Genomic DNA, 13,500 nt, shown 5'->3' on the forward strand with positions numbered 1-13,500 from the left:
TAAAATGGTATAGTATTTTCATAAAATCTATACAGACGCTTCTGTATGCTTTAAATCATCTCTAGACTACTTATAATGTCTAATACAATGTAAATGCTATGTAAATAGTTGTTAGATAATATTGTTTTGGGAATAATGACAAGAAAAAAAATGTCTGTACATGTTCAGCACAGTGACAACCATCCTTTCCTTTTTCCCTCTGAATATTTTCAATCTGCGACTGGTTGAATCCCTAGATATGGAACCCACAGATATGGAGGGTCAATTATATCTTCATAATTATGTACAAATTACAATTTCTAGTTAATGTTATTTACATTGATAACCAAGGTTTGCCAATCAATCCCTTAACTACATTAATTTTTCAATGGACGAATCTGCAATTATATGAAGTACTGGGTTATAATGATATGATCTATTAAATTTAAAAATGAGTTTAAGTCTCTCTCTTACATCTTTTACTGGCACTGCTAAGTGAAAGCTACCCTAAATATCTGTCTCTGGTCTTTTCTCTGCTTTACTCAACATCTAAGCAAAAGTGCTTATTGAGAAACAAAATTGCCAAAAATATTGAAGTGGGGGATGTCATATCCATAAACTGAATAGGTTTTTGATGTCTTCAGGGATCTAAAGAATACAGCATGTAAACAGAAAACATTTGTCTCCTATTGTTTTTATAATCAACATGCCTGGAATGTGCTTTGAAAAAACTATCTTAATCAGGTAGGATTTATTAGAAATCTAATTTAAAACTATCCTTTTCTTCCAAGTTGAATACAATGCAAAATGAACACATTATCATTCAGATTTCTAGCATTTAAAATTCAGAAACATTAATATCTTATTAAGACATGTCACATGAATGCTATGGTTGACACAGCAGAAAATATTTGATAATACTGAGATGAGGAATTAAAGTAAAAATCACCAATATATGCAACCAAAAAAAAAAAAAGGTGGGGAGATCACGTAGTAAAAAGATTGTAGTAAAGACTACAGTAAAGGATTTAAAAATATATTAGTATACTTGAAAATACTAGTTACAAACTAAGAATGCTAGGAAAAAAAAATTATTTCAGGGTTACCTATGTTTTAAGGACTGACAGATTAAAACTCTGTAAGATATAAACTTTCAGGTTTGACAAACTAAAACTCCTTAAGATCTAAACTTTCAATGACAAATGTGTTGAAGAGTGATACTCAAACATACTTGAAGCCTTATGATAAAAGTCAAATGTTACTTCTTCTTCAGGAGCTTTTTGAAGCTGTTGCTTCTCTTCTAGTAAACCCAATGCCAGAATATGAAAAGCCTGAAGGAGGAAAATAAGAGATCTTTAAAATTGAGCTTCTTCAGGTAAATATATTTTTAATTTAATTTTTATTTTTTTCAGAGACTGGTCTCACTCTGTCACCCAGGCAGGAGGGCAGTGGGGCAATCCTAGCTTACTACAGCCTTAAGCTCTTCGGGTCAAGTGATCCTCCTGCCTCAGCCTCTTGAGTGGCCGGGGACTAGAGGTGCACACCACCATGCACAACTAATTTTTTTTCGGGGGCCAGGGGGTAATAGACAGCGTCTCACTAGGTAGGCCAGGCTGGTCTTAAACTCCTGCGCTCAAGTGATCCTCCTGCTTCAGCTTCCCAAAGTGCTGCAATTACAGGTATGGGCCACCATGCCTAGCAAAGTAAATCCATTTTAAGTAGAAGTATAAAAATAAGAAAGCTGATATGTAAAAAACACAAAGGTTTCAGCAGTTCACATTAAGCAGTTTACAGACAGAGAAATGATGAATACACATAAGAAAAATGTTCAACCTGGCCCGGCGCTGGTGGCTCATGCTTGTAATCCCAGCACTTTGGGAGGTCAGGGCAGGTGGATCACCTGAGGTCAGGAGTTTGTGACCAGCCTGGTCAACATGGTGAAACCTCGTCTCTACTAAAAATACAAAATGAGTCGGGCATGGTAATGGGCGCCTGTAATCCCAGTTGCTTGGGAGGCTGAGGTAGGAGAATAGCTTGAACCCAGAGGCGGAAGTTGCAGTGAGCCAAGATTGTGTCACTGCACTCCAGCCTACTCCAGCCTGGGGGGACTAGAGTGAAACTCCATCTTAAAAAAAAAAAAAAAAGTTCAACCTCACTTAGAGAAAAATGAGTTGAAACAAGATCATCCTATTTTTCACCTATTACAGTGGCAAAAATTTTGGTGTTTAGTAAAATATAGAGCTGGCATAGGTATTGGGAAGTAAGCACTTTTGACCATACTGGTGAAGGGAAAGTAAACTGGTACAACATTTTTGGAGGCCAATTTGAAAACATCTACCAAAAATGTAAAGGCATATACCAACTACTAGGAATTAGTATGACAAATACACTCCCTTAAGTATGCAAAAACATTTGTATAAGAATGTACTTTTTATTGTTCTTTGTTACAGCAAAGACCTAGAAATACCTGAATGTCTATTAATAGGAGACTACTTAAACACATTATATCCATATGATGGACTATGCAGCTATCAACAATAAGTAGATCTACATGCGCTAATGTGCAATGATTTCCAGAATATACAAAACTTTAACAATGCTTATGTCCTATATAGCATACTGGGACTCAGGGAGAGAAATTTTAACTTGATTTCAAACATATCTCTACAGTTTGAAATTTACTAGAGAATGTATTTATCAGTGTTATAACAAAAATTGAGGTACACATAGGGTAATGACAGCATTTAGAACCTGTAGACCAACAATACTCAAAGAAAAACGATTAGTTAGGCAGGTATAAATAAACATAGTGTTACAACTACCATGACGTGGCATAATTAAGTAACATGTATTTATCTATAACAGTAACAAGGAAAAATAGCTGCTTTCACTTTAGCTAATTCTCCTACCTCTATGAATAATTACACTTTTATCCATTTTACTAATGAGAAAATCATTATTTGCTCCTTAAATAGGAAGTGGAGAAACCCAAGACTGAAGTCTAGACCTATCTTCAAATCTTTATTATACTGTCTCCTTATAATTCAAGTAAAATTAAAAATCATGACACAATAACATGTCAATTTATTAGCATAAGTATGCCTGTTTTTGTTTCCATGGGTTTTATTAAACAGAAATGGTTCCCAAGAGTAAGGATGATAAAAACACGAGAACATATCACTAAAAATTTGTGCTGTCTGTAAGCTATTTTTAATGACCCCTACATTTCCAGTGCTCTAGATGTGGTTCCAATTGAAGTTAGACCTGAGATCTTCTCCAGATCCCCAAGAACTCTAGGACTTGATGTAGAGAAAATATTTTGGGTAAACAAACCATTTGGAGCATTCCTTCAGTCCACAAGTTAGAATCTGTGTCTATTGCCCGCTCAAATACAGTCCTGAGAATGTACATCATGACATCACAGTTGAGAAGGTTAATCACTTTGCTGAAAGCAGGGCAGAATTCAGGAGGTGGTGGTGGTGGTAATGCTATAGGAGGTGGGGAATGGAGGGGGAAAGAGACAAACAGGTACATTTTTATTTGGGTTATCCTACATACTAAATTGCAAATGTCAAAAAATAATTGGTTACATGCAAAACAACACATGCTTTTTTGCTACTTTTCCAGCACTGAAAATATCAATGTTAAGTGTAATGTAAGTACTATATCAGTCACCCAAAATGAACTACATTTGCTATCAATTTTAAATTCAGTTACTACTGATATATACCATATCTTAATATGTGAATAAGAAGCAAAAAGCTCTTTGCACTTCCTTGAGCTGTCCACTCTCAAAGACCAACAAAAACAAAAAACTATATGCTTTGCTGATACAAAACCACAGAAAATAATCAAAATGAGTCAATTCAGAATCTCACTTTTTACCTTCATCTTTGTTTTCTTGTTTTCGCCTTTTCTTTTGCATATGTTCAGCCTATAAAAAAAAATCTGTCATTAAATATACTGCTTTGCAAGCATGAAACAAATGAAATACTTTAAAGCAGTCAGGAAAGACCCAACCACCTATTAAAATATTTTATATACTGAAGCATGTATTCAAAATGCCTCTTTGTCCTAGAAACAAAATGGTGTTCTAGAGAAAACTAATGCAAAATAGATGAGGAATATCCCTGGTCAAAAACTTAGTCTTCATTATTTTCTACTGAAAATATTTACTCAGTACCTATTATGTACGGGGTACTGTGCTATGGGCTGTAAAGTATTTACTTTATAAGGACAAAGCCAGACATTACCTTAACTAAGTGATCAAACTTAACATGATCCTTCATAGGACAAAAGGACGTATGTGCCAAATAATGAGATGTAATATATCACTTACATAGTATTCTTGCCAAAAACTGTTTAAGTTGAATCTATTTGGTACTCTATAGAAATGCTGATGTTATGAAAGAAAAAGATGCAAAAGAATTATCTTCTAAATTAAAGGAGACTATTGGCCGGGCGAGGTGGCTCATGCCTGTAATCCCAGGATGTTGGGAGGCCAAGGTGGGTGGATCATTTGAGGTCACGAGTTTGAGACTAGCCTGGACAACATGGTGAAACCCCGTCTCTACTAAAAATACAAAAATTAGCCAAGCATGGTGGCATGTGCCTGTAGTCCCAGCTACTCAGGAGGCTGGGGCAGGAGAATCACTTGAACCTAGGAGGTGGAGGCTGCAGTGAGCTGAGATCGTGCAACTACATTCCAGCCTGGACAACAGAGTGAGGCTCCGTTTCAAAAAAAAAAAAAAAAAGACTAAAGAAACATGACAATCAAATGAGGGTGGGATGATGAAGTCCATGATGCTTGATTGAATCCTCTTCCCAAGACAGCTATTAAGGACATATGTAGTATAATCAGGAAAATCTGAATATTGCCTGTATACTAAATAACATTATTGATTCAATTTTAATTCTTGGGTGACATAATGCCCTCTATTAATAAGAACCAGCATGAAACTACAGAAAAAGAAGAAAATTTTCTGTGGAGTTAGAAAGCATAAAGCAATTTAGGTTTATTTACTGAAAAGGATACTTTTTTCTACCTTGCTATGCTGGGTTTTGGAGTAATGATAGAAGTACATATTGAAGTCTTTCAATGATTCATCTCTTAGTTCATAAACTCCATGGCCTGATACACCTGGTTTCCTAAACAGATGGAAAATAAAAGATGAACTGCAGTGTTCTTGAAGCATAAAATACAGACAAAATAAAAACCTAAAAATTAATCTAGAAGTCAAATATACAGAAAAAATTATGTCTCATTTAGCTTATGAAAAATTCCATTCCAATAATAAAACTAAAAACCTACATTGTGAACACGAAGCCTAATAACAGCTAAGTTGTGTTTTATAATAGTGAAATTCAAACAAATCTGGAGAAGTTTGTTTTATACCATCTAGAACTGATACCATGCCCTATCTCTAAACCATCTTAGAGATTTAAGAGTCTCTGATGCCTAAAGGTTGTCTGTTCAACTAAAGAACATTTCATTGACCTTAGGCACTTCACTGTCTAAGGTCGTATCTAAAACAGTAGGGAGACATCATAACCTTAGTAATTTGCAAATGAAAATATAGTACTGAATCCTTTATATAGTACTACAAGGAAGATCATTAAGGTCAAAAGGAGTACTCCATATTTGTTCTAAACATAATAGCTTTTGGTTTCTATCCAATCTCTAAGTCGAATATTTCAATGAACATTACTAGATCATAAGAAAAGCTATACCCTATTTTAAAAGTTATTTGAAACTAGTAATGTATCTGTAAACACAATACTGCAACAGGTAGAAATTCACTATCAGTATCGAGTTTTCAAATTTCAAAGATTAATACAATCAAATTTTTATTTCCATTTTATATACTCAAATGAAAATATTATAAAATAGTTTTAATTCTACTAGAGAAAAATCCAAAATTAGCATATAAAATTTTATAGAATAAATGAAATTATGGGTTCAGATTAACAGGAAAGAGAGTATCAGAAAAGTTCATTTACTTACTATCTAAATAAATCATCTAATATCATAAATGAGTATTTCTTATTCATTTGTCAAAAACATTCATTTTTTCAACAAACAGGTGCTAAGTGTCTACTGTGAGCCCCTCACTGTCACCCTTTCTAATCTGTATTCCACTCTTATTCTTGGGAGTTCAGGTTAAGAACTTCAGAGCTTCTACAAAGTATCCAAAGTACAAGAACAAAGATCAATCTACCTTTTAGAATAAACATAAATATTAAGCACTTACTTAAATGTGGCCACTTTGTTTATGACATTCTCTAAGCCAGTTTCATTATTTTCCTGTTGAAACAATATTTTTGTCATTTTTACCTTCATATAATGACTTCCACTTCATTGTGAAGTGAAATACATTTCAACTGCATCTCTGAAGTACTTGGTAAATAACTTTAAAAAGTTCAATTTCCACTATTAAAAAATTAGGTCTAAAACCAATTATCTATGTTTGGGAGACCAATTTCTCAAGGAAAGAGATAAGATGTATGTATAAACTGTTTAAGAGATAAGATGTATGTATAAACTGTTTAAGAAAGGTTATCTAAGTTTGCCTTCATATGTGTGTATAAGTACACACATACATCTATGGCATACACACAATTACCAATACTTCAAAGAAAAGAAGCTCTTCTTTATGTAGTATATTCATCACCCCCATCATTTATGTACATGCCCATGCTATACTAATCCCTAAAACCAAGGTAACAAAATTAATGAGCTCCAACTAATAATCTATAGCAATACACATGTCTAGATGTCCTAATCTACCTTCTGCAAATATAGTTAAGTTTTTTTCTGATTGACCTGATCTTTTCCTTAAACAGGGAACACTATTTTTTTACAAAGTTATTTAAAATTAAGATAAGGACCTAGTCAAACTACTACAGTAAGCTCAGATTCCTGCAGTCTTGTAAAGATAAGAAATGTAACCTTCTTTAAAAATATATATACTTGGTCAGGTGCAGTGGCTCACACCATTAATCCCAGCACTTTGGGAGGCCGAGACGGGTAGATCACGAGGTCAGGAGTTCAAGGCCAGCCTGGCCAACATAGTGAAACCCCGTCTCTACTAAAAATACAAAAATTAGCCGGGCTTGGTGATGCACGCCTGTAGACCTAGCTACTCGGGAGGCTGAGGCAGGAGAATCACTTGAACACAGGAGGCGAAGGTTACGGTTAGCCAAGATGGCAGCACTGCACTCCAGTCTGGGCAACAGATAGAGACGCCATCTAAATATATAAATATATATCTATTTTCATATTCATTCCTTGGCCGGACGTGGTGGCTCACACCTGTAATTCCAGCACTTTGGGAGGCCAAGGCGGGTGGATCACTTGAGGTCAGGAGTTCCAGACCAGCCTGGCCAATATGGTGAAATCCCATCTCTACTAAAAATACAAAAATTAGCCAGGTGTGGTGGCACGCACCTGTAATCCCAGCTACTCGGGAGGCTGAGGCAAGAGGATCGCTTGAACCCGGGAGACAGAGGTTGCAGTGAGCCAAGATTGTGCCACTGCACTCCAGCCTGGGTGACAGAGCAAGACTTCGTCTCAAGGAAAAAAAAAATGTATATATAGTGCGTATATATACACACACACACACATATATATACACGCACATACACACACACACACACATATACATATATCCCTATTCTACCTCTTTGGAAAGTCTTGACAGCACAGATAAGTATAATTATTTTTTAAGAATCATTTTTCTAATTCATATTCAAATCTCGGAGGGAAAAATATCAGACTCATAATCTGTAGGACTATTACCACAGTATCTGTATATACAAAAATACAAATACCATCTGTGGCGGTCATGGTCATGTGAATGCACCTTGCAGACATCTAATTACAGGAAGTAAATGACTACGTGCCTCAACTGCTGTGCTCTGGTGAAACCAAGGCCAAGCTTCTCACCAGTCATTCCCAGACAATGAGCAAGGCAGAGGTACTCATGCAGGCTCATTCTGGGAGACATGGAAAGGCACAGATGGAAAGTCCATTGAAGCCCAGCAGTCTGGGATGCTTCTATTTAACTTTCCTTCCCTCTTTATTTCACTGGGAATCAGATTTGCATCAGAATCTGATGGCTCCCCTTTTCATTCCCAGATCCCTCACCATTGTCTTTAATAAAAATCTTAATGTTTTGTCACAAGATCTGCTTCTCAGAAGACCCAGATTAACACACCACCCAGTTTCAGTATCTCAGGAAGTTCCCTTTTTTCCTCTAGAGTAATCTTTATTTTAAAGTAAACAAAAAGTAAAGGAGTTTCTCCCAGAATTAAAATTTATACCACTAAAGGATGAAGGTGATTGGTTTACACCTATAAGGTAATAATATAGGACTTTTTGCCTAAAATTTTGAAGTAGTTTCCAATTAAAGAAAAATAAAAATCTACCCCATCTTGAGGTAAATAGAGATAAAACCAAAATCAGACTTACATTCTCAGGTAAATTTTTGGCAATGGCACTGTGTGGCATAGGTTCAATGCAAAGCAAGTGAATAATTTCTCTCATTGTGACCTCTTCTTTGGTCACATTTCCCACTCCAGGTACATAACGCTCACCTAGTTCAAACAATTTAAAACAAAAAAAAGTAGAATAATTGTTTTCTATTTAAATTTCTCCCCATCAGAAGCACTTACACACAGAACATTGCATTAAATTAAGTCTGTGAGAGAGGGGCAAGAGTTATTTGAATGTGTTCTCGCATCTGAACAAGAATCTATGTTGAAAGACAGAGGCAGAAAACTGTGACCTGGAGAATCCAGGCCTTGTCTTAGCTTACTTAGACACATACACACAAACACACATACATATACATACACACACACATACTCACACATTATAAACAAGGCCCCTCAAATAAATTAGCATGTGTTTCTAACCCAGAATACATGGCTAATGGCATCTGAATGAGCAGTGGCCATCACTGAATAGCTTTTCTTTCAAGATCTTTCTCAATTTTGTCTCTACCTGTTATTTAACAAAGAACAAAGTGAAAACTGAAAAACAAAATACTTTAAAATGTCTTTATGTGTTAAATGACAAAACAGTAATACGTATTAAGAATGACTGGTGTTGTGAAAATGCCCACAAGGTCAGATTTCCATTTTGCATCACAATAAACTGCCAAATGAAGAGAGAAAATAGCTAAAATAAGTATGAGAACTCCACTGGTGTCAACAGCATCTAATTCCCACTGCCTTAAGAAAGCTTACCATATCTGGCCTTATGTCACCACTAATTTTCAACACTACAGTATCTGTACGAAGTCCTATGATATCTACAATAGGGTTACAAAGAAACCCCTTGCCTAAGAGATTTGATGAATTCTACAAATTTGCCAAAGAAAGACTTTTTGTCAAGTGAATTCGTTTCCAACACATTCATTCCTCTTTACATTTGTAAAGCATTTTGTAATTTTCATAACTTTTCACCAAAAACAGTATCCCCTAGAATTTTAGTGCTAGAAGATACCTTAGAGATCATGTAGGTTACCTCCACATTTTACAAATCAGGAATCTGAGGCCCAAAGAATGCAACTGCATGCTCTTGAAAGCTGGTAGCAAGGCCAAGACTAGAGCTCCTGATTGTAAATCCAAATATTTTTCTGTTTCTTAATGATTTTCCACTATAGATCAGAAATATAATTTTTTAAACAAAACTGTTGACTCCTGAAAGTAACAAACTTACACTCAGGAACAGAGCAAGTATTAACTAAAAATCAAATCACAAGAAAAAAAACAATAAATTTGGGCAAACACAATAATAGTAAAATAACGGTAGGAATAATAAAACAGTAAAAATAAAACAGCAAAATTATACTACAATATTAGAAATTCTTCATATAGTACTCAAAGGACAAATGTAAAAATTTCCCTTGAGTTTTCATAATTTGAAAAAGTATATAATCAATTTTAAAATCTTTTACACATTCTTAATTTGCCCATTTTTTCCCATCTGCTTCTAACTGGCATATTCTGGACAGGAAGAGTTAGTAGCCTGGAAGGTTTAAATCTCACTCAGCAATAAAGGCTTACTACCCTTTCTGCTGAAACATGTAGCTAGTCTAGCAACTAGCTCTCTGACAAACAGTAAGTAAAACTGAACCCATGTTTACAGACTTACGTAACAGCTAGAATCCCCAGCTAAAGAACGATTCAAACCAAACAGCGTTTGGTGCAGTAAAGTAAATAACAAAAGCCAGAATAAGAAGTCAAGAACAAGATGATAGCCGGGCGCAGTGGCTCATGCCTGTAATCCCAGCACTTTAGGAGGCCAAGGAAGGTGGATCATGAGGTCAGGAGTTCAAGACCAGCCTGGCCAATATGGTGAAACCTTGTCTCTACTGAAAAAAAAAAAAAAAAAAAGTACAAAAATTGGCCAGGCATGGTGGCGCATGCCTGTGGTCCCAGCTACCCACGATGCCGAGGCAGAAGAATCGCTTGAATCCAGGAGGCGGAGGTTGCAGTGAGTTGAGATCGCACCACTGCACTCCAGCCTGGGCAACAAAGCGAGACTGTCTCAAAAAAAACAAAAAAAAAGAACAAAATGATTGCAATGAATGTACCAGCTGGTAAAATCAACACAGACTATGACATAGCATATATTTGTACTTAATAGGTTAGAATGTAGTGTTTCTGCACCGAATATTTATATTAATCTCAACTGAATTATAAGACACATTTCTATGGGTCGATGTCATAACTTGATAGACATTATTTCTGGCAAGGAACACTCTTTTTCTTTTCTCTAAGTAACCTTAACAAAGCTAAGTATGACCAATATTTGCACAAAATTATTAAACAGAATGACACAATGAAAATATATTTTACTTAGACCTATAATATATATAAAAATTTTAGCACTAAATGACCTCCAAATTAGTCAAAACATTTACAAATCAGGTACTGAAAAATAAAAATGTAAAATCTGTACTTTTGCAAAGGTGATTTTCTAAGTGCAGTATTTGAATAAGGAGTAAAATGATCAATTATAGTTCATATAAATGGTCTCTCTAAAAAGTAACCCATGTTCTATTTCAAAACATTGTGTTTTAATCTTACCCACAATATAGATGAGGACCTGAAGCATTTCTTCTATTAGTGTATTATATTGTTTAATCAAATCCTATAGAATCGAAAAACAGTAAATTAGTTATGCAAGAACCAAAAACCTCCATAAAACATGCATTTCTGGATGAGACTCATGGTCCATCCAGTCTAGTATTTTTTATCCAGTCTAGTATTTCTGTGTGTGTGTGTGCACAGCACAAATAGTTACAATCATTCCCTTTTTTGACATCAAATTCAACAATACCTGGCATATAATTGCCAAATACTGTCATCGTTTTCATTATCATTATCGCCCACATAGTCATAAATCAGCACACTAATGCTAATCTTTGGCTCTTCCTCTATTATTTGCTGCCTTCTTACCTGGGTTAGTGAGAAAGTGCCCTCAAATAGACTCCCAACAGTTATATGGTGAGAGTATCCTTCTCTAACACATCCCTCATTTAAACACTATTAAATCAGATACTGATTTTCACTAAGTATAAAACAACTAAAAATTAGGTCTGCAGTTTATATCCTATTCATGTTAGCCCTTTGCAAGTAACTTCTATTTTTTTCATTTAAAAAAATTTTTTGGCCAGGTGCAGTGGCATGTGCCACTGCTCCCGGCTCTCCTAGAGTTCTTTAATTTTTGAATTTGATTTAGAAATTGTATATGAATTATATAGAATTGTATAGCCAGGCGTGGTGGTGCATGCCTGTAATCCCAGCACTTTGGGAGGCCAAGGAATATGGATCACAAGGTCAGGACTTTGAGACCAGCCTGACCAACATCGTGAAACCTTGTCTCTACTGAAAATAGAAAAATTAGCTGGGCGTGGTGGCACACGCCTCTAATCCCAGCTACTCAGGAGGCTGAGGCAGGAGAATCACTTGAACCCAGGAGGTGGAGGTTGTAGTGAGCCAAGATCGAGCCACTGCACTCCAGCCTGGGCGACAGAGTGAGACTCCGTCTCAAAAAAAAAAATTATATATTTATTTATTATTTTTCCAAAGAAATTTTACTAGCAGGAGTAACTTCTAATTTGAAAGAATAAAATAATGTGATTTCATGAATTCAAAGTAGTTAAGGGCTACTTTATAGGTTGGTACTTCAAATGTTCAAACAATAAAGATGCGGCCAGGCACGGTGGCTCACGCCTATAATCCCAGCAATTTGAGAGGCCAGGGCAAGCAGATCACTTGAGCTCAGGAGTTTGAGACCAGCCTGGTCAACATGATGAAACCTTAACTCCACTAAAAATACAAAAACTTGGCCAGATACAGTGGCTCACACCTGTAATCCCAGCACTTTGGAAGGCTGAGGCAGGTGGATCACGAGGTCAGGAGTTTGAGACCAGCCTGGCCAACATGGTGAAACCCCATCTCTACTAAAATACAAACATTAGCTGGGCATGGTGGCGCATGCCTGTAATCCCAGCGACTGGGGAGGCTGAGGCAGGAGAATGGCTTGAACCCAGGAGGCGGAGGTTGCAGTGAGCCGATTGTGCCACTGCACTCCAGCCTGGGTGACAGAGCAAGACTCCATCACAAAAAAAAAAGAAAAAATTAGCTGGGCATGGTTGCTCATCCCTGTAGGCCCAGCTACTCAGGAAGCTGAGGCAAGAAAATCACTAGAATGGGAGGCAAAGGTTGCTTTGAGACAAGATTGAGCCACTGCATTCCAGCCTGGGTGACAGAGTGAGACTCTGTCTCAAAAACAAATAATAAATAAATAAAATAAAATTTGTATATTACCTCTGAGACAACAAAGATAAAAAATACCAATGTCATTATAGATGTACATAAATAGGACTTAAATAGGACTTTTTTCTGAGAGCAACTTGACAACATGTATTAACAGCCTTAAGAAAAACATGTTGTTGGCCAGGCACAGTGGCTCACACCTGTAATCCCAGCACTTTGAGAGGCCAAGGCGGGCGGATCACCCGAGGTCAGAAGTTTGAGACCAGCCTGGCCAACATGGAGAAACCTATCTCTACTAAAAATACAAAATTAGCCGGGCATGGTGGTGCATGCCTGTAATCCCAGGTATTTGGGAGGCTGAGGCAAGAGAATCGCTTGAACCCGGCGGGGGCAGAGGTTGTGGTGAGCCAAGAACGCGCCATTGCACTCCAGCCTGGGCAACAAGAGCAAAACTCCATCTCAAAAAAAAAAAAGGAAAGAAAAACATGTCATTTTATCTACCAAATCCACTTCTAAAAATGTGTCTTAACAAAACAGAGAAGTATTTAAATACTGAGCTACAAATGTTTATAAGACCAACCAACTAGGAAGACCTCTTCAGTAATAGACTTCAAAGTATAATGCATCATATAGTGCAATCCCATATAGTTACCAAAATTGATATAATTGTATATTTATTTCATGACAAGAAAAAAAAACTGCACAATATGTTGTTAAGCATAGGAAGCA

At 36.3% G+C, this 13,500-nt stretch overlaps 1 protein-coding gene across 7 annotated transcripts in view; it reads right to left on the reverse strand.

Annotated features, from left to right (window-relative positions):
- The window catches only part of UBR1 (ubiquitin protein ligase E3 component n-recognin 1), a 156,171-nt gene that overhangs the window by 72,104 nt on the left and 70,567 nt on the right, over nucleotides 1-13,500 (reverse strand). For all 7 annotated transcript variants that reach the window (XR_012414843.1, XR_010588036.1, XR_012414844.1 and 4 more), the window contains 7 exons: nucleotides 11,077-11,140; nucleotides 8,450-8,574; nucleotides 6,231-6,283; nucleotides 5,025-5,127; nucleotides 3,865-3,913; nucleotides 3,313-3,467; nucleotides 1,211-1,310 (listed from right to left, as the gene is read on the reverse strand). Coding sequence is in view for 4 of the 7 variants with exons in the window: in XM_015452723.4 (XP_015308209.2) it covers nucleotides 1,211-1,310; nucleotides 3,313-3,467; nucleotides 3,865-3,913; nucleotides 5,025-5,127; nucleotides 6,231-6,283; nucleotides 8,450-8,574; nucleotides 11,077-11,140 (649 nt within the window). In the remaining 3 variants the exon portion in view is untranslated. The remainder of the gene's footprint in view (nucleotides 1-1,210; nucleotides 1,311-3,312; nucleotides 3,468-3,864; nucleotides 3,914-5,024; nucleotides 5,128-6,230; nucleotides 6,284-8,449; nucleotides 8,575-11,076; nucleotides 11,141-13,500) is intronic.

The sequence above is a fragment of the Macaca fascicularis genome, chromosome 7, assembly GCF_037993035.2.
Source record: "Macaca fascicularis isolate 582-1 chromosome 7, T2T-MFA8v1.1".
NCBI lineage: Eukaryota > Metazoa > Chordata > Mammalia > Primates > Cercopithecidae > Macaca > Macaca fascicularis.